Raw genomic sequence first — 27,489 nt, 5'->3', positions numbered from 1 at the left:
AGAGTGCGGCGCCACCCCCGGGAGTGCGACGCATGTGTGGTTCTGCCCCCGGGCACGTGGCGTCACCCGCCCCCAGATGCCCAGCGCATGCATGGTCCTGCACCCAGTGCACGGTGCATGCGTAGCCCTGCCCCCGGTGCGTGGCGCATGCATGGCCCCGCCCCTAGGTGCCCAGATCATGTGCCGCCCCTGCCAGGCCTGACAGCCCCATGGGGCGCCCCGGGTGGTAGCCTGGTTGGCCCGTACCTTAGGCCAGCTCTGTTCACAATAGTGACAGTATTGATTTTGTCCATCGGAAGTGTTGAATCATTGAGGCTATATAAGTATTTAGTTATTAATGTGTAACTGCGTTGAAAGTAATATTATGCTTGTCTAACATGGGTGTGACAGAATGGAGAATTAATGTCTGTTTTCACTTGGTTTACTATTTCGAGCATATTATGGGGAAGTGGAAGATATATCTTCTATTCCTGGCTCTGTCGTTGACTTTCTGTACGAACTAGAACTGCTGTACTTTTTCTAGTCTGTAAAAGGGAGCTAATAACGCAGCGGGAGTGGAAAGGATTAACTAATTTTGTGAAACATTGTGAGACTTTTAATAGGAGCTGTTATGGAAGAGCAAAGTAGTAGTACAGGTATATGATTTTAGGTTGTCTGTGTGAATTTTCTGGTGAGTAAGCCCAAAATAGTTTTAAGCATATTCCTGTGTAGCTTTTAAAACTTTTATTAGAAAAAGGTTCAGCCATTACAAAAAAGTGAATGTATATCTCTCTTACATTGTTTTTCTCTTCTTTTTTTAGTTGTAAGATGTACAAGTTTGGAGAGAGGACCTATATTTGTGGTCTTACCGTGTGTGTGTGTGTGTGTGTGTGTGTGTGTGTGTGTGTATGTGTGTATATATATATATATATATATATATATATATATATATAAAGAATACAATGCAAGAAAATTGAGAAAAGTCTATTAAGCCATTTCTGGCATCTCATGACCTGATAAATCAAAGCCTCCCTGTGGTTGCCATGCTGGTCTCAGAATCTCTTGATGTCTGTAGACTTAGATTACAAATTTACCTGAATAGTCTATGCTATCTTTTTTGTCTGCTTCACTCTTTCTAAATTCAAGGCAGATTTTTCACACTCCCTCTAAATTCAAGCCATGTTTTTCATGAGATCCGTATATCTATATACATTGAAAGACAAAGATAGGTACTGGGCTCTACAATTTAGCAATCCTAACACTAGATAGTTAAGTGTCCCTGACTTATTTATAGATGTATGACTAAGATAATACAGTAGATTATAAAATATTCATATTTATTTTGGACAAAATGGGTCACTCATGCTGTCTCAGCTTAATTCTTACCAGTTCACTTAATTTAGATAGGGAACTTGATGCCCAAATCAGCAAAGCTTAAGTTAACTTGGGCAAATTTACCTCGTGTCTTCATAATAATAAATTGCTGACCCTGAACACAAAGATGTCTGTTTATCAGGCTTGTGCCCTTAGAACCTTCTTTCATATTTGTGAAAGGTGGGTTGTATACCTCAAGCGGGAGCAGGGAATGAGCAGTTTCACTCTCCATCCTTGGAGTTGCTTAGTATCAACAAATGACCAATAATGAGATCTTTGAGAGAACCTTCTTCAGTCTCTGCAGACTATGCTGTCCTTTTGCAGGCTTTGGTGGTTGGGAGTGTGGAGTGCAGCCTCAAGATAGTTTCCCCAAATTGAGCTCTATTGCCAACTTGAGAGCTGCCTGTGATGCAGAAGAAGGTCAGCAAGGCCACAAGAGTAATAGAATACTAGAACTGGAAGGGACCTCAAGAGGTCATCAAGTCCAATCCCCTGCCCTCATGGCAGGACCAAGCACTATCAAGATCACCCTGATAGATGTCTATCCAACTTGCTCTTAAATATCTTCAGGCCACAACCTAATAGGCAGTTTATTCCAGTGTTTAACCACCCTGTTAGGAACTTTTTCCTAATGTCCAATCTAAACCTCCCTTGCTGCACTTTAGGCCCATTTCTTCTTGTCCTGAAAACCACATTCCCACTGACAACTGGGAAAATCCTGCTCACAGTAGTTCATTTTGGAGAATCTGGGTTAAGACTGGTGCAGTCCCTGTGGAGAGCAATCAGAGAGCCTAGGCTGAGGCTCTGTGGTGAGCCAGGAAGCAGAGCATGCTTTAACTTCAATTTGGCAAGTGGGCCAGATATGGGAAGATGTGCCACTAGGGAAAAACAGGCTCTTCTCCAATACTATTGCTAAGTGCCACTGATACACCAACTTTGTCTCATCTCCTTTCATCCGTTAAGAAGCTGGGTGGCGATTTGTTGGACAGCAAGGGAGAATCCTTAAAAGTTTGAGACAGTCCTGTAACAGAAGACCAGTTTTATTTGCCTGTTTATTAAATGGACTTCTCTTCGAAGTGCTAGATTGCCCACTCTTTAGAGCAGGAGTTGGCAATGTGTGAATAAGGAGTGTGAGATTGGGTTTTTTTTGGTTTTATTTTTGTTTTGTTGTTTGTTTTAAGGTGCTGGGTTAGAATGTGAAAGGTTAACCAGTTAACATCACACTTACCAGGGGCCCATCATGGACAAAGGCTACTCAGGCATTCAGATCAGCCTCTGTCCATGCTGATCCAGGTGTATCACAGGCTGGGGCTGCTCCAGACGTCTGGAGCTGTTCCTGTCCACAGCGTCCCAGACTCATCACAGGTAGGGGCTGTTCTGAATGTCCAGAACAGCCTCTGTCGATGTTGGGCCAGGTGGAGGCATAGACAGGAGCTGCTCTGTCTGGGCTGGAGAAGCTCCTGTCTGTGGCAGGGAGCCGCTGCAGCCTGGCCGTGGCAGGGTGATGTCAGGGGAGTACTGCAGTGTAGTTGGGAATTGGTTAACAGATTAAACTTCACCTTTAACTGGTTAACCAGTTAAATGGGATTTTATATCCCTAGTGCTGAGTGCTCTGGACCTGATCCACTGAAGCTTTAGTTGGACGGAATTTATTGGGATTATGAGAGTGCTTTATTTGGTCAGGGCCATCATGCTACTTGCACTGTGTTGCCAATTGAACTTCTGCTACTCATTTTTTCCTCTCCTTTTTTCAATGTTCTGTGTGCTTATGGCTTTTTTTTGTGAGATAGTTGGCAGTGGGGCTGTATATATACATGGGTTTGGAGGATATGTATATAATTTTTAATTTTTTTAATTGAGATTTTCCTTTGTTTCTAATTTTCCTAGCATTTTTATGAAACTTTCTTTTTTTAAAGTTTAGGCTATTGTTCCTCATTTTTAAACAGGCTTTGTTTTTTTTTTTTACAAATTTAACAGCATTGGGCCTCAAATATACTGCCCAGGTAACATGGAAATATTAGTTCAACCTTTTTCTTATCAGACATATAACAATGTAAGATCATAAGAACGGCCATACTGGGTCAGACCAAAGATTCATCTAAGCCAGTATCCTGACCTCCAACAGTTGCCAATGCCAGGTGCCTCAGAGGGAATGAATAGAACAGGTAATCAAAAAGTGATCCTTCCCCTGTCACCCATTCCCGGCCTCTGACAATGGCTAGGGATACCATTTTTAGCCATCCTGGCTAATAAGCATTGATGGATCTATCGTCCATGACTTTATCTAGCTCTTCTTTGAACCCCGTTTAAAATCCTGATCTTCACAACATCATCTGGCAAGGAGTTCTACAGCTTGACTATGGGTTGCATGAAAAATACTTCCTTTTGTTCGTTTTAAACCTGTTACCTATTAATTTCATTTGGTGACCCCCTCGTTCTTATGTTATGGGAAAAAATAAATAACTTTTCCTTCCTTACTTTATCCACACCAGTCATGATTTTATAAGCCTCTATCATATCCTCCCTTCTCCCTTTACTTAGGCTCTTCTTTTCTAAGCCAAAAAGTCCCAGTCTTCTTAATCTCTCCACGTGGCACCTCTTTCAAACCCTTAATCATTTTGTTTCCCTGTTTTGAACTTTTTCTATGCTAAGCTATCTTTTTTTAGATGAGGCAACCACATCTGTACGCAGTATTCAAGATGTGGGCTACCAGGGGTTTATACAGAGGCAATAAGATATTCTCTGTCTTACTTTCTATCCCTTTTTAAATGATTCCTAACTTTCTGTGTGCTTTTTTGAGTGGATATTTTCAGAGAATGATCCACAAAGACTCCAAAGATCTTCCTCTTGAGTGCTAGTTTAGTCTCCATCAATTTGTATGTATAGTTGGGATTATTTTTTCCAATGTGCATTGTTTGCATTTATCAACATTAAAATTCATTTGTCATTTTATTGCCCAATCACCAACTTTTGTGAGAACCTTTTGAAATTCTTGAGAACCTTGGAGGGAGGCGGGAGCTGAAAGTGGAAGGAGAGGTGAGGAGAGTCTCGGGGCTGGGAGTGGCACCTGACTCCAGTGATCCCACCGCCACGGGTGCGGGGGCCATGGTATCCCTGGGTGCATGGTTGGGGAAAAAGCTGGAGGATCAGGAGCTGGCACAGGCAGCATGCTGGCAACAGGGATTGCATGGCTGCGCATGTGGTGCAGCCCTGCTTCAGCATCTCCCAACAGGATTCTTGGTGCAGTGGAGCTGGATATCTTCCTGAAGTCTGCAGTCCAGAGTCAGCTCCATGAATCGGATTCCACAAGGTGCTCCCTGTGGAACTCGTCCATGTGTCTCCAGTGCCTGTTCCATGTGTCTCCAGTGTCCCCGGTTCCTCGGGATCAGGAGGCTGCCCCGGGTGGTGTCAATTGCCCCCCTCTAGCTGCTGCTCCAGCTGTGGAAAACAAAGAGAGACAGTCAGTCATCCCAAGAGACACTGTGCCTGGAGCCTAGCCCTCGTCTCTGAGCCAAGAGTGACAGTTCTCGGCTCAGATGAAGGCGATGTGCTTGGAGGAAGGCCATGTGCGCCCTAGCCAGTGGGCCTTTGCCTGCAGGGATGCAGGTGTCCAAGGGGGGGAGCCTCACTATTCCCTATGTCTAAGGAGGCATGTGAAGGTGCTGGCCAGACTGGTCCCCTGGGGGTGGGAGGGAGGCCATGGGGCGGCAAGGCTTCCCTCTGTGCCACGTACATGCCAGGTTTGGCAATGGTGGTGTCCCGCAGGGAGAGAATTTGTATCCCTGTCTGCTAGAGGAGAGGGGGATAGGGTGTTGCAGGGGAGGTTTGTGTGAGTGGCAAACGCACTGCTCCAAGAGTGCAGGCATGTCCATATATAGGACTGCGGAGAGTGTGTGTGTGTGCGTGCATGCTCATATTTCTGCATGTCCCCAGCTGTCTTCTAGTGGTGGCTTGTGGAGGGTGTCCCACCTCCCTGGTGTCATGAACATGGCCTTTCCAGACACCCTCTGGCCAATAGCACAAGGGTCCTCTGGTGCAGCCTGCTGCAGCTGTGTGCCCAGGAGTGACGCTATATGTGCTCCCACATGCGCAGGCTGCTGCATCAACCCTCAGGTGGCAAAGTCCGAGTGAGAAGTACGTCCCAGCCCTTCGCCCACCAGTTCCACCCTCTGTGTGCAGAGAGCGTGATGGCACTCATCTGATGGGACTTCCCTGGCCTCATATGATGCCTGGGACACATCTAGGGCGTGCAGTACCAGCTCTAGGCTCAGTATGATCACAGAGCTGGCCTCTTCCGGCTCCTCCTCTTCTCCTCCTCGTCCTCAATGGTTCTGTCCTCCTGGGCAATGGCATAGCGAGAGGGGGCCGTGGGGAGCAACTGCCCCCGGGCGCCACCAATTTAGCCCCCCTCCGCTCCCTCTGTCATCTCTCTGCTCACCTGCTCCTCCTCTGCCTGCTGCCCCCAGCTGGAGCCTTCTCCGCACCCAGTATGACTCTCGTCCATCTCTGCCAGCAGGTTTGTGCATGTGGGGGCCTGGCCCCAAACTGGAGGGGGTGGGAGAAGACGCAGTACAAGCTCTCCCCGCCCCCCCCCGGGTCGGGCTCAGCCATGCGCCATGTTCAGGGCCTCGCTACGCGGCGGCAGTGGTGGCAAGGGGGTGCAAATTTTGCCATTGCCCTTGGGATCATAACACCCTGTCTATACCTCTGCCCCTGAAGAATGACAACAGGTGTCTTGAGCACTGAGTCCACTACTGGGGAGGGAAAGGGACACCCCCACCCTTAGGATGCAATCCAGGTCCTCATAGTAGGGGCAGGTGTGTGATTCTGCCCTGGAGCAGCAGCTGTGCTCTTGGGCCCTAGCATATGCCTGGCAGAGCTCTTTCACTTTGATCTGCACTTGCTTCTAAGTGCGGATGTGCCCCTTGTTGGCCAGGCTCTCAGCCATGAGGCCATACACATCGACATTCCTGACCCCAGTGTGCAGATCTGGAGGTTGGTCTCATCATCCCAAACCTCAATAAGGGCCAGGATCTCCGCACTGGACCAGGAAGGTGCACATCTCTTGCATCCCTAGACTAGTGCTTGGGAGCTGTCTGACTGCACCCTGGGAGCAGTAGAGGGCTGGGTGGGAGCAGCAGACTGGCTCATTGTGGCCCATGGGGAAGCAGTGGCAGCTCTTGAGTGGCTCAAGGCTGTCAGGGCCTCCTGTCTGACACAAGCCCTTCCCCTAAGGCTGCAGCTTTAAGGGTTCCTGGGGAAGGTGGGGAGGGGTATTACAGAGTTTTGCTGAGTGTAGACAGAGCGGCCAGCAAGGCATTGTGGGAAGGACTGGTGGCCCCTTATTTCAAAGTAACTTCAGCCGCTCTGTCTACATAGTCACTGTTCCAAAATAATTATTTCAGAAGAGGCGTTATTCCTCATAGAATGAGGTTTACAAAGGACGAAATAAGCCACCTGTTGTTTTGAAATTATTCAAAATAACGGAATTGCTGTGTAGACACTTGCATAGTTATTTTGGAATAATGTCGCTGTGTAGACGCACCCATAGAGGCTGTGAGTAGCATCCTATGTTTATTGCTTGTAAAGTCTATGCTACAGCTACATTAATCTCTTCCATAGGTTCTGTATTTATTTTAACTCTACCTCATGAGTGGCTTAAAAACAAGTCTTCTATTTCAGTCTTTAAATATCTTTTTTACACAAAACTGTAGTGTCAATAATAAATTAATGGAGCATTACAGAAATTTTCTTAGTAAAAAATATTTGCAATAATTTGGTTTTGCACATAGCATCCCTCTTCCCCTCCACCTATGGGGAAGCCTATGGATCACTTTTGTGTTGGCTTTTTCTGTTTGTTTCCCCTCTGCCCTAGTGCAGAAGCCTGAAAGCCTGTTTTATTGTTCAAGATGAGTGATTGTATTTGATCAGTTTTTAGCTATTTTACCAGCTGAAGAGTGTTAGAGTAATAGTCTGAAACATTATGGAAAAAAGTCCAGAAATCTTTTTAAAAGGTCAAACAATTAATAGCAGTGCATATATGATCAGGTTGTCTTAAATCAAGTCATTACTGAGTTACATTGACACATGCTGTTCATGAAAGACTTTATACAGTCCTTTTAATTGGATGAATTGTCTTGTTGTGCAAAAACTGTTTTTACACTGTATGTAAAACCACCCGTGCTGCAAGGGGAAAAAATTAAATGGTCTGACTGAGAGTTCACTTGTGAATAGTAATACAAGATCTATTGCCATTATTAGGGGATTATGAGGCTCTAGAGGACATTCAGTCTTTTATGGGTTTCAGCTGCTGGAATGAAATATTTTAGTGGTAAATGACACCCTTCTGGGAAATTAATCTGAAAATGCATTATCTTATGTCTTTGGGAGAGGGAAAAATTTTGGGGCGGAGGTGGGAAGATGACTAACAGCACAGTGTGTTCGCCTTATTCATCTAGAAGTTCTGTGTAAAAATCCAGTGAACTTTATTTGGCTCTCTGAAAAGTGTCTTAAGTAATACTTGATGGCACTATTTGACGGCACTATTCTGTTGCTCATATAAATACCAGATAATGGCCTTAGGAGAATGGGTATGTTACAGTGCATTCGGTGGACAGATTCTTGGAGCGATGTTTGCTACAAGTTTATTAGGATACTTAAACACATGCAGTTTTATAGAGCATATGTGGGCCAGATTCTCTTACATGCTCAGAACTACTAATCAAAATCCCCACTTATGTAGGCACCCAGATGAAGTGGCCAGATTGCTCAGCCTCCAGCAGCTCTCGTTGTTCTTCTTCGAGTGCTTGCTCATGTCCGTTCTGATTAGGTGTATGCGCGCTGTGTGCACGGATTCCGGAGCTTTTTTCCCTTAGCAGTATCCATAGGGCCAGCAGGGAGCCCCCTGGAGTGGTGCCGGTATACTGGTGCATATTATACCCCTGCTGGCCCTCCCACCTCCTCAGTTCCTTCTTACCACCCGTGAGGGTAGCTGGAGCATGCTTCAGGCTATCTCTTAGCAGCTTATTTCTTATCTGTTGTATTATAGTTCTAGTTGAAGTTTTTATCTAGTTAAGTAGTTGTCAAGTGTTGTAAATATTTAGTTAGATAGGGGAGCAATGGAACCCTCCCATGAGGGGAGGGCATGCCAGGGCCCCAGGGCTTTAAACCCTGTGCTTCCTGCTCCAAACCTATGCCCTGCCGAGATCCCCACTCCGACTGCCTAAAGTGTCTGGGTGAGGCCCATCGAGCTGAAAGCTGCTCTATCTGTAAGAGCTTTAAGCCCCGGACCAAGAAGGAGAGGGACTCCCGGCTGAAACTCCTGCTAATGGAGTCAGCACTGCAGCATCAGAGCGAGGAGCGGCCTCACTCTGCCCGCAGCACACCGTCGGCAGCACCCCCGTCGGACAGCACGGCACCGAGGCACAGATCGCAGTCCCCGGTGCCGAGGGCCTCCAAGAGCTCGAGGGGACGCTCGGTAGAGAGGAGTGCCCAGAAGGTGTACCCTAAGGAGGGGCACCTTTCTTCTAAGTCCTCCAAAAAGAGGTGTAGCCCGGACAGGGGCAAGAGCCCGGGGCAGCCTGTGGGGCTAGGAGAGGTCCGTCGGCCCTCCACCCCAGAAACTTTTGAGGCAGCCCTGGACCTCATTCACGTGGCTGTGGATGAAGGGGAGGGCTCAGTGCCGCAGGAGTGGACCGCGCCGGCACCGGCCTTAAGTGCCCCCCAGCAGGCTATGGCCGGGTCGTGGGACCCTCTGGGCGAAGGGCAGGCCTCGTCCAGCAGCAGTTTTTCTCGGTGCCGGGAAGAACACCGGCACCGGAGCCGGGATGAACATTGGCACCGACCCCGGGCCCCTTCCCGACGGCAGCGGCACCGGGAGCGAGTGCGCTTGCGGCGCCGACGGCACCGGCACCAGTGCAGGGTCCGGTGCCGCAGACGGCCCCCTGGACGGTGCAGGGCCCCGCACCGTAATATGCGCCATCTGCGGTGCCGCAGCAGGCACCCCACATGGCACCGACGCTGATGCCTCTCCCAGCACCGATCCCTGCTTACACCTTGGGAGCGCAGCAGCAGGGTGCGGCGCCGCTGCACATGTTGGCACCGGAGGGTTATGTACCGGCCTATCAAATGCAGCTGGGCACGGTACCGCCGCAGCAAGGACCTCCACTCATGCCCCCGCCGGCACCGTGTGCGGTGCACAGGGGCAAGCCATCGGCCATGGCAGCCCAGCGAAGGGTGCAGGCTTCATCGGCCCCTCCCTGGTCAGCATCAGAGTACTCTTCGGAGTTGGAGGCCGAGTCAGTGGCATCGGCCAGGTCTTCATATAGGTCACGGCCCCGTCATAGGTCCCGCTCATCGGTCAGATCATCTCACCGGGAGCCGGTGGACCAGCAGCAGTGGCAGGGGCAACCCCAGTGGGCTTTCTGGACGCCCTGGGCATACCACCAGGCCCAGGGCCTCCCCCTACGGGGCCGGCAGCGGGGTCGTCCCGAAGGAGTAGCACCCCGTCTGCCACCCCATTGACAGCCCCCCCGCCTGGAGACAGCTCGTCTATGGTGGCGATGCCAAGACCCCCGGTTATTGGTCAGGGGCAGGGGGCTATGTCCCAGCCGGGCTTAACCTATGTGGACATCTCTGCCCGGGGGGAACCAGGGGCACAGATAGCTGAGGAAGAGGCAGTTCCCTCAAGGGAGTTCTCGTCGTCTTCACCAGACGAGGCCCTGGCCGACCCCGCGCCCCAGCCCCCGTCGATGGACTCCAGGGCGCACCAGGAGCTGCTCCGAAGGCTGGCGGTCAATCTTTTGGTCCAGCACGAGGAGGTTCACAAGGATCTAGATCCTATGGTGGACATCATAGCGGCAGCAGGCCCTGGTTGAGTGGCGCTCCCACTGAATAAAACTGTGGATAAGCTGTCTAAAACTCTGTGGCAGACGCCGGCTTCTATCGCACCGACCCAGAAGGGGGGTCAAGAGAAGGTACTATGTACCCCAGGAGGGGCACGAGCATCTTTTTACCCACCCGGCTCCGGGATCCATAGTGGTTCAGGCCGCTGGGCAGAAGGAGCGCCAAGGGCCTCCAGGTCCTACTCCGAAGGCAAAGGAGCCTAGGAGATTGGACCTACTTGGCCGGAAGGCCTACGCCACGGGGGGCCTCCAGCTGCGTATAGCTAACCAGCAACTGATGCTGGGGCGTTATGCTTTTAACACATGGGTGTCTATGCAGAAATTTGCCAGCCAGCTTCCTCCCAAATCCCGCCAGGAATTCGGGGCCCTGACGGAAGAAGGACAAGCAGTGGCGCGTACCTCTCTCCAGGAGGCCTTGGACTCAGCTGATTCAGCAGCCCGCACTATGGCCACAGGGGTTATGAGGCGTAGTGCCTGGCTGCAGGTGTCTGGCATCCCACCCGAGGTGCAGACCACCATTCAGGACCTGCCCGTTGAGGGGCTGGCCTTGTTTTCAGAGCAGACTGATTCCAAGCTGCATAGCTTGAAGGACTCGAATGACCCTGAAGTCGCTAGGGATACATACCCCGGCGCCTCAGAGGCGCTCTTTCCAGACTAGACCCTACCCTAGAAGGGGGCAAAACAATGATAGGGGTCGCAGGAGAGGCCGCAACAATAGCCACCCTGACCTCTTCAGAGGCAGGCGTAGGGGCCCTCGGTCAGACTCCGAGAGAGGCTCAGGTTCGTCACCCGGTCACCAGACTAAGCCCTCATTTTGAAGGTACGCCAGAGAACAGAGTACCAGTAGCGCCTATCTGTCCACCCTTTGGGGACCATCTTTCCCTCTTTTACCAGGAATGGTTAAAGATCACGTCGGACCGTTGGGTCCTAGACCTGGTGAAGCAGGGATATACTATCCCCTTCCTTTCCTACCCTGCCTCCCACCCCCTATCCCCTTCCCTTTTCAGGGACCCCTCTCACGAGACACTCCTTCGGCAGGAGGTGTCCAACCTGTTGACGCTAGGGACCATAGAAAGAGTGCCCCCAGACGTAAGGGGAAAGGGTTTCTACTCCCGCTACTTCCTAGTACCCAAGGTGAAAGGGGGTATGCGTCCCATACTAGACCTCTGAAACCTGAACACCTTTATAAGGAAGACAAAGTTCAGGATGGTGACGCTAGCCTGCATCATCCCATTGCTCAGAAAGGAGGACTGGTATGCTGCTCTCGATTTAAAGGATGCGTACTTCCACATTTCAATTTTTCCAAGTCACAGAAAATTCCTATGGTTCACGGTGGGACAGGACCACTTCCAGTTTACGGTCCTCCCTTTTGGACTGTGTACAGCCCCGAGAGTCTTTACCAAATGTATGACGGTGGTAGCCGCGTTTCTGCAGCGGCACAGGGTCCAAGTGTTCCCATACCTGGACGACTGGCTCATGAGGGGCAAGTCTCGAGAACAGGTGTTGGATCATGTCTCAAGGGCCAGGGTTTTGTTCAAGGGTCTCGGCCTCCTCATAAACGAGGCCAAATCACTGCTAGAGCCCATGCAAGTCATAGACTTTGTGGGGGCCCATCTGGACTCGCCTTTGGGCAAGGCGTCCCTACCGAGACAGATTTATGACCATTCGCCCTCTGGTAGTGGGGCTGCAGGAGTTCCCGACTACGACGGTGAGGACCTGCATGAGGCTCCTAGGCCATATGGCGGCGGGCACTTACGTGGTCCAACACGCCAGGCTGCGCATACGCCCATTGCAGGGGTGGCTCAAGGTAACGCACAACCCCTTGAGGTCGCCGCTAGACATGGTAGTGACTATCCCTCAGGACATACTTCGTTCGCTGGACTGGTGGAAGGACGAGGGCATGGTGTGTGCGGGGGTCCGATTCACCAAGCCGTCCCCGTCAGTGCAGCTGGTCACGGACGCTTCGGACGTGGGATGGGGCGCTCACCTGGGCAACCTCACGACGCAAGGTACGTGGCCAACAGAGGAGGCTCACCTCCATATAAATATCAAGGAGCTGCGGGCGGTCAGGTTGGGCTGCAGGGCGTTCCTTCCCTACTTACAGAACAGAGTGGTGGCGGTGCTGACAGACAACACTACGGCCATGTTCTATATCAACAAGCAGGGTGGGGCGCGTTCCTCTCCCCTGTGCCGGGAAGCCCTAGATCTATGGGAACTGTGTATAGCCCACGGTATTTTCCTGGCGGCATCTCACCTTCCGGGAACCAGGAACGGGCTAACGGACAGGCTCAGCCATTCGATTCAGGCGCACGAGTGGGTGCTAAGGTGGGATGTACTTCACAGGGTCTTCCAAAGGTGGGGGTTTCCCCGCCTGGACCTGTTTGCAACTCTGAGCAACTCCAAGTGCAGGGAGTTCTCTTTGTACATGGGGCACGGTCTGGGCTCTTGGGCAGATGCACTGCAGGTCAGCTGGCCCAGGGGCCTACTCTATGCCTTCCCCCCGTTCCCTCTGATCCACGACACGCTCCTCAGAGTGCAGAGGTTCAGGGCCCGGATCATCCTGATAGTGCCAGTATGGCCTCGACAGTACTGGTTCACCACCCTGCTGGATCTGACTGTGGAGGGCCTGCTCAGGCTACCCCTAGTGCCAGACCTAATCACTCAGAGCTGTGAGGCCAGGGTGGCACTCCACCCGAGCCTTCCATCTCTCCACCTAGCAGCGTGGCTCCTCAGTGGCTCTCAGTGACGGAGCGAGCCTGCTCCAGAGCAGTCCAGGAGGTCCTCTTAGAAAGCAGAAAGCCATCCACTAGAGCCCTTTACGAGGCTAAGTGGAAGAGGTTTACTTCCTGGCTGGAGGGCAGGACGCTCGCTCCAGGTGAAGGGGCAGTTCCGACTGTCCTGGAATTCCTTCTCCACCTGCGGAAACAGGGCCTGGCCACAGCCTCCCTAAGGGTGTACCTGGCGACCATAGTGGCCTTCCACGCCGGGGGGGGGGGAGGCAAAGGTCTACCTTTGCCAATCCCTTGGTTAAAAGATTTCTATAGGGAGTCGACAGGATGATGCCATATGAGAGACCTCCGGTACCGGCTTGGGACCTTAACCTGGTCCTGAATGCCTTTATGAAGCCCCCGTTCGAGCCCCTGGCTTCATGCTCTTTGATACATCTGTCCTATAAGGTAGCTTTTCTCGTGGCCATTACCTTGGCCAGACGGGTGTCAGAGCTTAGGGCTCTCACCTCAGAACCATCTTACACGGTGTTTTTTAAAGATAAGGTGAGGTTGCGTCCACACCCGGGGTTTCTTCCCAAGGTGGTCTCGCACTTCCACATGTCCCAAGATATTTACCTGCCAGTGTTTTACCCCAAGCCACACGCGTCACCCAGGGAACAGGCTCTGCACTGCCTGGACGTTAGGAGGGTGTTGGCTTTTTATATAGATAGGACACGAGAGTTTCGTAAGTCAACTCAATTGTTTATTTCAGTGGCGGAAAGTATGTGTGGTCAGCCAGTCTCGGCGCAGCGTATATCCTCGTGGATTACTTCCTGCATTCGACTGTGCTACGAGGGTGTGGGTAGACCACCGCCGCGCATAACAGCACATTCCACTAGAGCCCAGGCAACGTCGGGGGCGTTCCTGGCCTGCGTGCCGATCTTGGAAATCTGTAGGGCAGCAACCTGGTCATTGGTGCACACCTTTGCAGAGCATTATGCAATCACGCAGCTGGCCAGGGAGGATGCTGCCGTCGGGACGGCAGTTCTGTGCTCTGCAGAATAATAAAATAGTAGTTAGTCACCTTCCAACCCCGCCTCCGGAGGGGGGACACGGCTAGGGACTCACCTAATCAGAATGGACATGAGCAAGCACTCGAAGAAGAGGTTACTTACCTCGTAACTGTAGTTCTTCGAGATGTGTTGCTCATGTCCATTCTGCATCCCACCCACCTCCCCATGTCGGAAGGAGCCGGCAAGAAGGAACTGAGGGGGTGGGAGGGCCAGCAGGGGTATATATGCACTGGTATACCGGCGCCACTCCAGGGGGCTCCCTGCTGGCCCTATGGATACGGCTAAGGGAAAAAAGCTCCGGAATCCGTGCACGCAGCGTGCGTACACTTAATCAGAATGGACATGAGTAACACATCTCGAAGAACTACAGTTACGAGGTAAGTAACCTCTTCTTTTCACTGGAAACTGCTGCCAATTTGTTTAAATGGGAAACATAAAGGCGTGAACTCTGGAAAATCTAGTTCTATGAATCCATTGTTGTAAACTTTTGAAGTACAGGTTGGACCTTCCTGATCTAGCACCCTTTGGATCAGATTGATCCCGAACGAAAGGATTTTCTGGACCATGAGAGGGGATCTCTTCCACCAACCCCATGGCCTTTCCCAACCTCTAGCTTTGCTTCCAGCTGCCAGTCCAGGCTTAGCTTGCTGGACACCAACCAAATCTGCCACAGGGCTCCAGGTTGTGCTGCAGGGTTCCCAGATATGCCACCATCCACTCTCCTCTGCCTCCCCCTCCCGCTTCTGTCACACCGCCGCCTCACTATGGGGTTCACAGCCATGTTGCTGGCCCCCCTTGCCACAGGGCTTTCAGCTGCACTGCTGGCCCGCCTGCTAAGGACTCCTGGCTGTGCCATGGGGATCCTTGCTGCCCCTGGGCCTGCCCATGGGCTTTTTGGTCCAGGAATAGCCATGATCCTGCTGGACATGGATGTTGCCAGATCAGATTGTCCTGGTTTACGGAGGTACAACCTGTAACACCTCATTGCGGTTCCATTTGCTTTTTGTTTGGAGGTGATGAGGGGATCTGACTCTCTAATATTGCATGATTAACTTCAGTGAGTTTTCTCATGCAATATGTGTTTAGGGTAAGAAAGTGAGACATTAACACAAGTTCAGGGTTCTTCAACGAGGTTGTTAAATTGAGAATTGATTTTTTTTTTTAAATTGTGGATTGTAATCTTTGTAAAGTGTTGTTCTGGTGGGGTATAATTTTATTATTGAGCTAATCTTAAGATATTTTTATTAGGAACTGCTTGGGGAAAAGTCTATGTAAAAATTTCAGACAAGGAGAAAGGGAAGAAGGCATCATGGATTCTGTTTCCTCTGTAGTCTCTCCAGTCAATTACAGCATCTGCTTTTGTAGAGACTAATTGTTTTGTAGGTTACAAATAAATGACCAAATTGCAGGTGTTGTGCATGTAAATCCTGTTGGTTTGGAGAAGTGGCTTTTGTTAGTTACATCTTTATAGCGTATTTAAATTTATTTTTAAAGGAGGGGTTGTCGGGGTGTTTGAACATGTTTTTCAAATATAATAATTGAAACCCGAAATAAACCAACCTGGAAACCTTTTGCATGGCTGCTAATGAGAGGCTTAACCCAATGGCTGCATCTTCTGGGATGAAGGATGTAAAATGCACTGTTGCTAGGCAACAGATTTGTATGCTTTCTAAGCATGTTCATATGCACTAAGAGTTAATGAATCTTCATGTTGGCTTTTTGAAACTGTTCAACTAATGAGTTAATACTTATTTCCAATGGTTACCCAGGCTGCTTTATTTATTTATCCATTAAATTAGGTTGTGGGTTTGTTATACCAAAGCAGATTGTTTCTCTAAACTCACAGTGTATAGCGAAATTGTTTAAGTGTAAAAAGTTGAACTGGAAATAGCAATAAAGGATTGTGTAAATTATATCTATATAGGTATGTTAGCAAGTGCTAAATATTTTCCATAGCACTTCAGACAATGCAGTATTTCAACAATTACTAACAAAAAAATCATTTACTGTGAGGATCATAATTGTCACAGAACACAGTCTTCTCCAGTTCATACCACTCAGATAATGAGTTGATATCAGACTCATCAGTTAATGAGTTAATGCAGATGCTGGCACTGAAAGTCAACTTCTCCTGGCCTCTGCAGAGTGAGGATGGGACAGAGGAAACTGACCTTTCAGAACTTGTATACTACTGTAACTGAATGTCCTGACTTGTATGAACAACTAGATGGGGCTCCACTATGGATGAATAACATGAACTGTAATGATGATAGAGAGTCATCTTCCAAGAAAGGGGATGGATGGTCCAGTGGTAAAGGCACTTGTTTTGGACTTGGGAGGTTTTGGATTAAAGTTCCTCCTGCATCACAGTGTTTCTATGGGCACATCTATGCAGCAGCGTTATTTCGAAATTACAAAGAGCACATCTAGACAGCAAACGATTATTTCAAAACATTTTTAAGAGGGAGGACTTCGTACTCTAACTTCTGTAACCCTCATTTCTTGAGGAGTAAGAGAAGTCAAAGGAAGAATGTTCTTCCTTTGACTTCCTGCTGTGTAGACAGTGCCAAAAACCAAATTAAGCTATTTCGAATTCAGCTACACAATTGATGTAGCTGAAGTTATGTAGCTTAATTCAACTTGAGTCCTGCAGTGTAGACGTGCCCTATATATGACTAAGGACATATAGCTTCTTTGTGTTCGTTTCCCAGTTGTGAAAGGAGAATAGTAGCTGGCTCTCTCAGCAATGTTGAGAGTAAGATATATGATGAAAGACTATAGGGTAGTGGAGTCATATAATTATGACAGATAGGATGTCCATTCCAAATTTCCTTTTCAGTTTTTCATAGCTTTCCCAAACAAATTCCTCTGAGGCTGCAATTGACCAGACCTAGAGTCATCCCTCCTCAGTCAGTTCAGTAGCTCTGAACTGTGCCAGGAGCGGTGGGAGACAGAAGCACTGCTGGAGAGCACAAACAGTAGAGACACTGTTACAAACCAGAAGGAAACCCTGTAGGTACAGAGCGAGAGGTGGGTAGAGCCCTGTCCAGGGAGCACCCAAAAGGGCCCCAGAAGTCTGAGAAAATTAAACCCCAGTTAGAGCAGGAGAGACTGAGTTAGAAAAATTCACTCTGGGTGTCTACACATAGGGAGAGGCCACAAGAGACTAAGATTTATTTCCCTTCATTTCCCCATGATATGCCAGTGATGAGAGTGGCTAAATCAGACTATGAAATAAAGGAGTTAGTCGCTCACTACAGAGTTCAGTCTAAGATGAGCAATTAGACTGGGAGTTGCTGTTCTGTCCAGATGGAGATAATGCTCAGCCTACTGCAACCTAGAAGTGCATCATGACACAGCAGCTGTGTGGAAGTAGGAGCCTCATCACAATATTTTAAAATTTTGATTAAAAATTACCCTGAAATACCATATTTTCAAGATCTAGTCTATGCAAGATCTCATTTACAGCAGAAATAATCGTGCATGCAAAAAGTGAGATTGTGAAAATGAGGGCTAAAGTATTAGTTTGCACCAAATCAGCACAGTTCTAGCTTGCTATCTGCCTAAGCCTTCTCCCTTCGCTTGTTCCTTTTTCTTTCTGTTTCACTCTTCTCTGCTACCTTATTCTACATTACAATTATTTCTATTAAAAACATAATTCCTATAAAAGATGAAGAGCTCTTCTTTTAATTTTTACAGACAATTGAAAGCATAGAACAAGGGAAAAGAATATTATCAGATTGGCACAGCAATCAGAAAGAGAACAGCGCACTAGGAAACTTGCATTACGAATGCCCCTTTGGGTGACTTTCTACTCCAGGGGTCAGCAACCGTTCAGAGGTGGTATTCCGATATTTAACTTATTCACAGATCTGTGTGCTGGGGCAAGGCAGGGGGAAGGGAGGCAAGGGCAGGCTGGGTATGATGACCTTATTTTCTTAACCAGCTGCAGCTAGAGAGAACAGTTTTATTTAAATTATGGAACAGATTAAGCATTTTAACTTTCTCATGTTAGTTTATCAAACTTCATTTTAAATCAAGTAAAATATTATGCCCTACACAAAAGGTTTCAATGTTTCTTTTATTTTTGGCAGTGTTGGGTTGAGGTCACTGACCCACAGAAAAATCAGTGGGGGACCACACAAGTGAGAAGCAAAAAAACTCCTCCCAAAATCCCGAAGGCTCACTGATGTGGCCCTGAGACGCCACACTCCTCTAGCATTACAAATACTTTCTTACACTCTCAGCAGAGCTATTTTTATGTCTTAACTTATCTTAGGTTTGCTTTCTTCATTGGAGGTGGGTCCTCTTAAAATGTAGGAGAGAAATTATAGTACTTCAGTTAAAATCGTGAGAGAAAACTCTTAACAAAAGGGAACATTTTGTTAAAAGATTTCAGATAAATCATTTGAGTTGTCTTTCTAGGCCAATTTACTCATTGCTAATAAGTATTGGTTTGAAATTATCTTCCTGTTTCCAGCCAACAAAATTGCCCTACTTGGCATCACTGAAAAGTTCTGAGGTTACCTTAAATTTCTGTAACAGAAAATAATTCAAACAGTGATCCACTGTTGAAGAAGCAAATACTAAGACTGAAATGAAGAATGTTGTGTACTCCAGTGAAAGTATAATTAAAATAATTGCTTAAAATTCAGAAGACTTGGAAATAATCAAGTTCAGAGAGGAAATTCAGTATTTTGTAATAACTTGCCTTACTATTCTAGGAGCATGATGGGATTCCTTGATATAGTTTGTTACATGAAAGGCAAACTCCTGTTATTTAATGTAAGACAGTATTTTATGGAAACCAGAATCTGAAGGAAAGGGGAAGTGAGAAGAGTTAAGTAACACTCCTTTTCTTTATCGGTCACTTTGTAGTGGTAATACTTAGATGAATATTATCATCCATTTAAAAATGCAGTAAATTATGTTCTGAACTCTCATGTTTAGAGCTGTGATATAGGGCCATGAGAATTCTGGTAGAATGATAGAATCAAACTTCAGTTCTTTCTTCATTGATGTGGTACGTGGACTTTTTTGACATAACTTCAATGAAAGTTTGGAATGAAAGTTTTAAACTAAATGAACGTTAAACTAGATGGAGGGGAAATTTCTATGGGTTACTCTAGATCTTTGTGTTCAAGATATCTAGGCCATTTTATTGTAAGAAAACAATGGGAAGTCTCTAAATCTTGTGATCAACAAGACTGTAAATCTGTTACGAAAACAATGAAATATAAACTGGTGACCTTTAAGCTTGCTAATTTTGATGTAAATATATTGCTACCGTTACCTCAGTATTTTCAGTATTCAGAACACAGATGTATTGGGAATATGAAGAATACTAAGACCTCAGCAGGTGTTCAAGACTGACCTATGTAAAATGTTGTGCTATGTAGTATAATATAGGTCATATAATATATTTCAGCTAAGCTTTGCTTTTGGAAATGATAGGCTATAGTTGAGAAGCATTGTTGTCAAGTGGTTGGAGCATGAGATGAGGAATTGAGACATGGCTTCAGTTCTTGTCACTTTCAAGCTATGTGACCTTGAGCATGAAATTTAACCTCATTTTACAGATGGGGAATTCAGTTTCCCTCTGTAAAATGAAGCTTATTTTCTACTTACTACCTCATCAGTCTTTAAGCCTTTTTAAGATCTATGGATGAAAATGGCTGTGTAAGGGTTGCTTGTGATTCTTACTATTTTATTATTTTGTCCATATTACTCAATTTCTTAGCATAATATTTATTGCTAAGAGTTGGATTGATATTTTCCCCCTCTGAAGTCAGCAGAAGGTATATATGTCTTGCAGGTTCCAACAAGGCAACAAAAAGTACTAAAAGAATCCTGTGACGAGCCAGTCGTTTTGATTCCTTTCCCTTTTGCCCATTAACTTAATTTGAATGCATGGAAAGTGTTGGGGTCAATGTCAATTTATTACAGTTGTTTACACAGATTATTAACAATGTCATAACAATTGGCTGCTTTAATATGTATTCAGTGATTTCCATTTATTTTAGGTCCCAAATCTAATCCCAGTTCTAATGTTTAAGTTGGGAATGTCATTGGAGCCTTCTTTGTATCGGGATATTTTGTACACTTTGCCTGCTCTGGCTGTACACAAGGTCAGTATGACTACAAATCATATTTCATTCCATAAAAGGATTATTTTAATAAAGTGAATATTGTTTTAGTAATTATCAAGTTAAATTGAATGAGTAAATGTAGACATGGACACCCATAACTTGCTTAAAATTATAAGTGATTTGTGAGCTTCTGTGTAACTGGGTCCTTAATATTTATGATGGGAATATGCCACTAATTTTAAGGGATGAATTGTGCAGTGTGCTGTAACTGTATTATATTAATATATCTCATGATGAAAATTTCCTTAGGATCATTATGCACCAACATTTATTAGAAAATGAATCCCTATTTCTTCTTTATTCTGTAATGAGCTTTGAGATATTTGACACAAGTGAAAGCGTTGTCTTGTTCAGGGAGACCTTTACTATTAAATGTTGTTGTTATTAACTCTTTGCTACAATAACAAATGCATGTGATGAAAAATCTTTCAGATCTGCATATCTCAGATTCTACGTGTGATACAGGTGCTGGGGAGCACTCCAAAGCTTAGACCTGTTACTTTACGTCTGATGACATCCTTATGGGAGAAACAGGTTAGAAAAATCATGCAGTCTGATGTTTTGGAGATCATCCTTACTAATAAAGGGTTCTTTCACTGTCTGCCTTACGTTTGTGTGATTAATGCTGTGATGCTATGGCTGAGATCTTTGACACCATTAGCCAGTCTGTAAACATAAAGATTCACTGTGGCCTCGGCCAGCCTGTTTACTCCTTGCAGGGTGACCTCAGCAGCCCTTCTCGTCCCAAATTTATCAGCCCTTAGTTCTTAACCACAAGACCCCTCTGCTTTGTCAACCATCAAGGAGGGAAACCTGCTTCAGTTACCTGTACACTTGAGAAATACACTCTACAGTTTGCACAACAGAGATCTGCTTGGGGGTAAAAATAAATAATTGTTAATTTAACAGAGAAATCACAGACTCCATGATAAAATAGCAGGAGAAACATATAAGTTACTCAGAAAATCAACATAAAGATGCGACTTCAAGTTTTACACTTCTACATTAGATATTCTCCCCTTTCTAATATAAGTTACATATTGCCTTTGAGCAGTTTCCCTGTGAGCCCCCGGTCACAGAGGGAATCCAGCACTTCACAAACTGCATCTTACATAGGTGTTGGCCCACAGTTTCTAGATGCCAAAGCTCTGATCAGTGCCGGACCGAGCCATACTTGCGCCCCAGGCAGCGGGCATATGGCGCATGCGTGGCCCTGCCCTGGGCACGTGGCACATGTGCAGCCCCGCCTCCGGGCACCAACCTACGGGGGGTGCCTGATTGAAGTGGTAAGGGGCGCTGTGTGCCCGGGTGTGCGGTGTATGCGTGGCCCCGCCCCTGGGCGCGCGGCGCCCCTTAACACTTGAATCAGGCGTCCCCCATAGGTTGGCGCTTCAGGCAGCTACCCGGCTAGCCCCCCCCCCAATCCAGCCCTGCCTATGATACAAGCCTGCTTTAAAAAGATTCCTTCTCCCTTATTTTCCACTCTTATTGGTCTCACTCTAATGAGTTATCCCACTTCCTTCCTTTCATATTTATCCCAGGATGTTGTTTTCTTTCCAGTTTCAGTGTCTTTCCATTAATTTTAATGCTCTATCATTTGCATTTTCCTGGATTGTACAATTCTAGGTGCTTGGAGCTAATCTTGTCTGCTTGGGGAGGCAATCTTTTCTGCTTGGCTGACAACCTCACTATTGTGAGGAGCAGCTGAATGATAGAGCTCAAGTTATGAATGTAGTTATTTATCTACACAACTACATAAACTGATTACCATTGTCTTATATCTATCTCATTATGACCGTCATGTTCAGAACATTGCAAGTTTCCATGAAAGACCATACTTGACACATTTTAGACTCAATAGCATTGCATTTAACCAGTTGGATTCTATTGTTTTTCTTCAAGTGCTATGCCTCTGGGTGTTCCACTTCAGATCTCTGCATCCCTGCGTTCATAGTTGGAAACTTTTGGTAGCAGTACCCATTTAGATTGCATGAGCATGTTCCCTGCCTCATGTTGTTCAAGCAAAACCAACACCCCCACAGTAGAATAGTTCCTTCTCTACTGCCCTGTGCTGTGAATAGGAGCACTCAGCAGGACCTTGCTATTTTGTAGTTACAGTAAACTTCCGATAATCCGGCACCTTTAGGACCCAGGGGGTGCCGGACTATCAGAAATGCCGGACTATCAGAAGGGGAGGCTATGAGGGGCCTGGGGTGGGGTGAGGGGATGCTACCCCAGACCCCCTCATAGCCCTCCCTTCTGATAGTCCGGCTCTGCCTCAGGAGTCCCTGATTCAGCCGCTGCTGGTCAGTTTCAGCAGAACAGCTGGAGTGCTGCCGGGTTGGTCCGGTAGCGCCGACCCTTGGCGCTGCGAGACCAACCCATCAGCACCCCAGCTGCTCTTGGGGACGCCTGGGGCAGAGCAGCTGGGGTGCTGACGGGTTGGTCCCGCAGCGCCGCTCCTCGGCGCTACTGGATCAACCCGGCAGCACCCCAGCTTCTCTGCCCCAGGTGTCCCCAAGTCAGCCGCTGCAGAAACTGATCAGCGGCTGACTCCAGAAAGCCAGAGGCAGAGCTGCTCTGCTCCGGGCTTCCTGGAGTCAGCCCTGGTCAGTTTCAGCAGCGGCTGAATCAGGACGCCCGGGGCAGAGCAGCTGGAAGGCTGCTGGGTTGGTCTGGTAGCGTCAAACCTCGGCGCTGTGGGGACCCACCCAGCAGCACCCCAGCTGCTCTGTCCCAGGTGTACCCAAGTCAGTTGCTGCTGAAACTGACCAGCGGCTGATTCCAGGAAGCTGGGGCAGAGCAGCTCTGTCTTGGGCTTCCTGGAGTCAGCCGCTGGTCAATTTCAGCAGCGGCTGAATCCGGGACAGCTGGGGTGTGCCGGGTTGGTCTCGTAGCCCTGAGGGGCAGCGCTACTGGACCTACCCAGCAGCACTCCAGCTGTTCTGCCCCCTGCTTACCGGATTCAGCGCTGGTCAGTTTTAGCAGTGGCTGAATCAGGGAAGCTGGGGGCAGAGCAGCTCCAATGGTCCGACTGCCCGGACCATTGGAGTTTTACTGTAATTGGTTTACAGTTGTTACTTAGCTCCCTTTTAGCAGATATTTAGGTCTGGTCAACACTAGGAGTTTAGTCCGAATTTAGTTGCATAAGATTGATTTTTTTTTTTAAACAATGTATCCATAATACCAAGCCTACTCTGCCAACGTTAAAAGCCGCTGAAGTCAATGCCATGTACTTCTGCTTTTATGAGGACTAATGCAATTTTCAACCTTGCTTAGTCGAATTTATGGTAGTGCAGACACAGTTTTGGCAAAAGTTGAGCTTCTTGGTCTCTGGGAGGCATCCCAAAGTGCACTGTTCTGGCCAGGGTTTGTGCTTCTAGTGCCGACAAGTTAAACAGGAAAAGCCCCAGGAAATTTTGCATTCCATTTCCCCTATGGCCAGCATTGTGAGCACACCTGAGAGTGAGCAGCACATGTGGCTGTGACTTCCATGACTTCAGTTCCCAGGGGTGTCAGCATGGAGTGTGCAGGAGGTCTTTGGACCTCATTAAGGTGGAGAGAGAGAAATCCATTCTTTCTGAGCTCCAAATCAGCAAAAGAAATGTTGATGTCTATGCAAAGATCGCAAAGGCCACGATGAAGAAAGGTTACTTCAAGGACCCCCAGCAGTGCAGAGTTAAAATACAGGAGCTGAAGCAGTTCTACCAAAAAACAAAGGAGGCCAACGGACAATCTGGTGCATCACTGCAAACATGCCATTTCTACGATCAGCTGTATGCGATTCTACGGGAAACCCGACCAGCTTCCCAAACCTGACTATGGAGTCCGGCAAGCCACTCCTGGCATCAGTGTGGAGGACAGCATGGTGGTGGAAGCAGAGGAGCAGAAGGACAAGGAGAATGGCCAGCTGATGATGGATGAGAACCAAGAACTTTCTATAATATTGGAGTCAGTTCCCTCCTCCCAAGATGTCTCTCAGGCAAGCACAGATCCAAAGGAGGGCACTTCTGGTGAGTTCACGATTTTTTTTTTCCTTTCTAAAAGTGGGTTAAGGCAAATGTGTGTGATGCACAGCGTGCTCTGTGCCTACACAGCAGGGAGGGCTCAGGAAAGCTTGTTAAAAACATGTCTGGAGATGAAGTGAAAATCATCCCTGAACATCTCCAGGAAGCTTTCAGATAGGAACTCTTTGATCTTTCTCACAAGGCTTCTGAGGAGGCCTGCCTTATTCTGTTCTCCAAGGTAGGACACCTTCCCACATCAACCCAGCAGTAAGAGGTGTAGTGTCATTGAAAACAAAGCATTGCAGCATAAAGCCCAGGTTTATGCCTATATTCAGCCAGCATATGCTCCCTTAACACACTGTATGATTTGAAGAAGACTGATGTCTCACATGGCAACCTAGATGATGGAGGAGAACAAGCTATTTGCTGCTGCCTTTGCTGTTAGCATGGTTTCAGCCTCTGGCACCGTCTCCTGCCCTCCCTCACACAGGCTCCTGCAGGATGGGGAAGTAGCACTCTCCCAGGAAGTTGTGTATGTCGGATGCTGAGGGAAGACGTCCAGCCCAGTCGGCATGACCAGATCCTGTCCCCACCCCCAGCTGCAGAATCATGCCCTGGCAGGCTCCTTTACCATGCCTGCCTGCCAGCCTCCGAACCACATAAGTCCAGATGCTCTCTTGAGAACTCTGAGTACCTGCTGTGCAGTGGCTACTTGAAAGCAAAACTTTGGCTTTGCTGAGAAAACATTTCCATTGTCTTTACAGAGACCTGCACTGCATGTAACAGATATTGGTTAGGTTTAACACGCTAAATCTCCTGTACTGTGTCGCCTGGTAACTTTTCTTGCTGAAAAGGCAGGAGTTCCGAAAGATGTGCATGTCATGCACTTTGCCTGATGATCCCACATTGATGTTGCTGAAATGTCCCTTGTAATACACCAGCCACTGCAGAACCATCAAGAAGTACCCCTTGCAGTTTATGCACTCCTTTACAGGGTCGTCGGCTTCCAAGATGGGGATGTGCATTTTGTCTATTGCCTCACTACAGTTAGGGTACCCCATTGTGGCAAAGCCATTCATTATGGTATTTACATTTAGATGTGGGTTCTGCATTTATAAGGTAGTAGGAGCTAGGGATGTGAAAGACTAGTTGACTGTCCGATAAGCAAATGCTTATCGGATAGTCGACAAGATAGTCGACTAGTTGTTTCTCTCCCCTCTCCCCCCCACTGCCTCTGTCAGAGGCAACAAGTGCAGGGAGAAAAGGGGATATTGCAAAGTGGCAGCGCCACACGGAGCCCGGGGTCAGCTGGGGCCTCCGTAGCTGACCCCAGGCTTCGGTACTTTCACTTGTGAAGTGTAGCAGCAGCCCTAGGGGCAGCAGTGGAGAAGAGGGGGAGCAGGCAGCACCGCAGAGCTGGTGCTGTAGGGAACTGACTTTTAAGCTGGCTCCCTGTAGCACTGGCTCTTGGTCCTCCCTCCCCCTTGCTGCCTCTGATACAGAGGCAGCAATGGGGGAGAGGGGAAATACGAGTAGTTCATTCAACTATGCAGTAAGCCTAGGATTATTGGTAGTCAACTAGTTGGCTACTCGCTTACATCCCTAATTGATTTCTTTGGCTCCTATGTGCTCCTTGCCCCATTTTAGATTTTCCCACTCCAAATTGATTCCCAACTGATCAGTAGCTGTCGGGCATTGCAAGCTTCCACAGGGCAATTGCCATGTGCTTCTCCATGATTAGTCCGGCTCTCATTCTGGCATTCTTGGGCTTCAAGATGAGGGAAAACCATTCACAAATTACAAGCAAATGTGCTTGTGCAGTCAGAAGTTTTGCTGCCACTGCTGATTGCTCCGGACCTGCAGCATGATGTGGTCCCACCAGTCTGTGCTTGTCTCACTGAACCAGAACCAGCATTCCACTGCGTCAGTAGGATTGAATGCCAGCTACGTTCCATGTCGCTCAATGCAAGACTTGCCTGTACAGTGTGCCTGTGGGACCCTGAGATGGAGGAGATTGCTGCTGCTCCTCTTCCTCCTCCTCTTTCTGGAGTGCTGTGCTTACATTTTCAAAACACTGTGCCATTAGACTCATCAAGATAGACGTCAACATCAAATGGTTTGATGCAAAACAGGATCCATGTTCGTGTTGCTATGGTGTCTGTGCAGGCAACCCAGGGCCAAAAACGGTGCAAAAGGACATTTTCCTGTTGATCTCAATCAAGAGGGGAGGTAGTGGATGAACGGCGTTATGGGACACCGACGACATGAACTCAAAACCATCCGCTGCAAAGTTTTGGTCCCAGTGTGCACTGAGAGCATGACACAGAGTGCAAAGTGTGGGATAGCTTAGAGACTTAACAGATTTATTAGGTCATAAGTTTTCATAGGTGAGTCGGAGTGGAAATTACAGAAGCAAAAGTATATATAAGGAAGGAGTGGAAGTGGGTCATTGCCAGCATTTGGCGTTGAGATGTGAATATCCAGAGAGAGGAAGTTGTAATGTGCTAACCAGTTGAGATCCTTAGTCAGTCCTAAGTTGATAGTGTTGATTTACAAATGAATTCCAGTTCAGTGGTCTTAATTTAACTGGTTTTCAGCTGGTTATGGATTCTGGTGGAGAAGGTTGCTTCATGCTCTTTGTTCTCCCCCATGTGTGCTGAAATGCAGATGTGCTTTATATCCTGCTATTTAACCTCTTGTCTCAAAAACCCATTTTGCTAATTGTATGTAAAATGAGATGAACACACAGTCCTTTGTTTAGGATAGAACTTTGTAACCACTTTTGTGTAGTCAGGGCTGTGTCATGTGAATGTATGGTTACCTCATAAGAGGGAATTCAGAGCTTTACAGATACTATTGCCACATATATTTTATTATGATATTATTGATGAGCAAGTTACTAGTTTTCAAATAATACCTCAGTGCATATTTTGTACAAAGATTATTATAGTGGTGGATAGGCTATGGATACTGGGGTGCTTTTGGTCATAGATGCATGGACTCTGCTTGACACACAGCCTTAACAAGATAAACTGCAGTGGATATCATTTTACATGTGTCCCCTTGCTAGGTAAAGTACATCATTTTGGATGATTGATTATACAAGTGCCTATTTGTTGGCAGGAGAAAGCAAATTCTGTCAGTGATGCATTTATTAATTCTGATGTATTGAACAACTTGTACAGTTGGTCTTTCATGGAGACTGTTGTACATGTCATTGAATCTTGGAATGACATTATGAAATAATTAATTTCTGAAGGATATATTTATGCTAGTTCGCATAATGCATTGAAAGT

General features: G+C 47.4%; 1 protein-coding gene across 1 annotated transcript in view; it reads left to right on the top strand.

The window, feature by feature from the left end:
• Positions 1-27,489, top strand: part of FOCAD (focadhesin) — a 227,524-nt gene that overhangs the window by 64,115 nt on the left and 135,920 nt on the right. The window contains exons 13-14 of the mRNA XM_075931485.1: positions 20,061-20,165; positions 20,619-20,720. Coding sequence (XP_075787600.1) covers positions 20,061-20,165; positions 20,619-20,720 — 207 coding nt within the window. The remainder of the gene's footprint in view (positions 1-20,060; positions 20,166-20,618; positions 20,721-27,489) is intronic.

The sequence above is a fragment of the Pelodiscus sinensis genome, chromosome 6 (genome assembly GCF_049634645.1).
Source record: "Pelodiscus sinensis isolate JC-2024 chromosome 6, ASM4963464v1, whole genome shotgun sequence".
NCBI classification, from domain to species: Eukaryota; Metazoa; Chordata; order Testudines; family Trionychidae; genus Pelodiscus; species Pelodiscus sinensis.
Note: the sequence above shows the minus strand (reverse complement) of the source record. Positions and strands in the feature narration are given on the sequence as shown.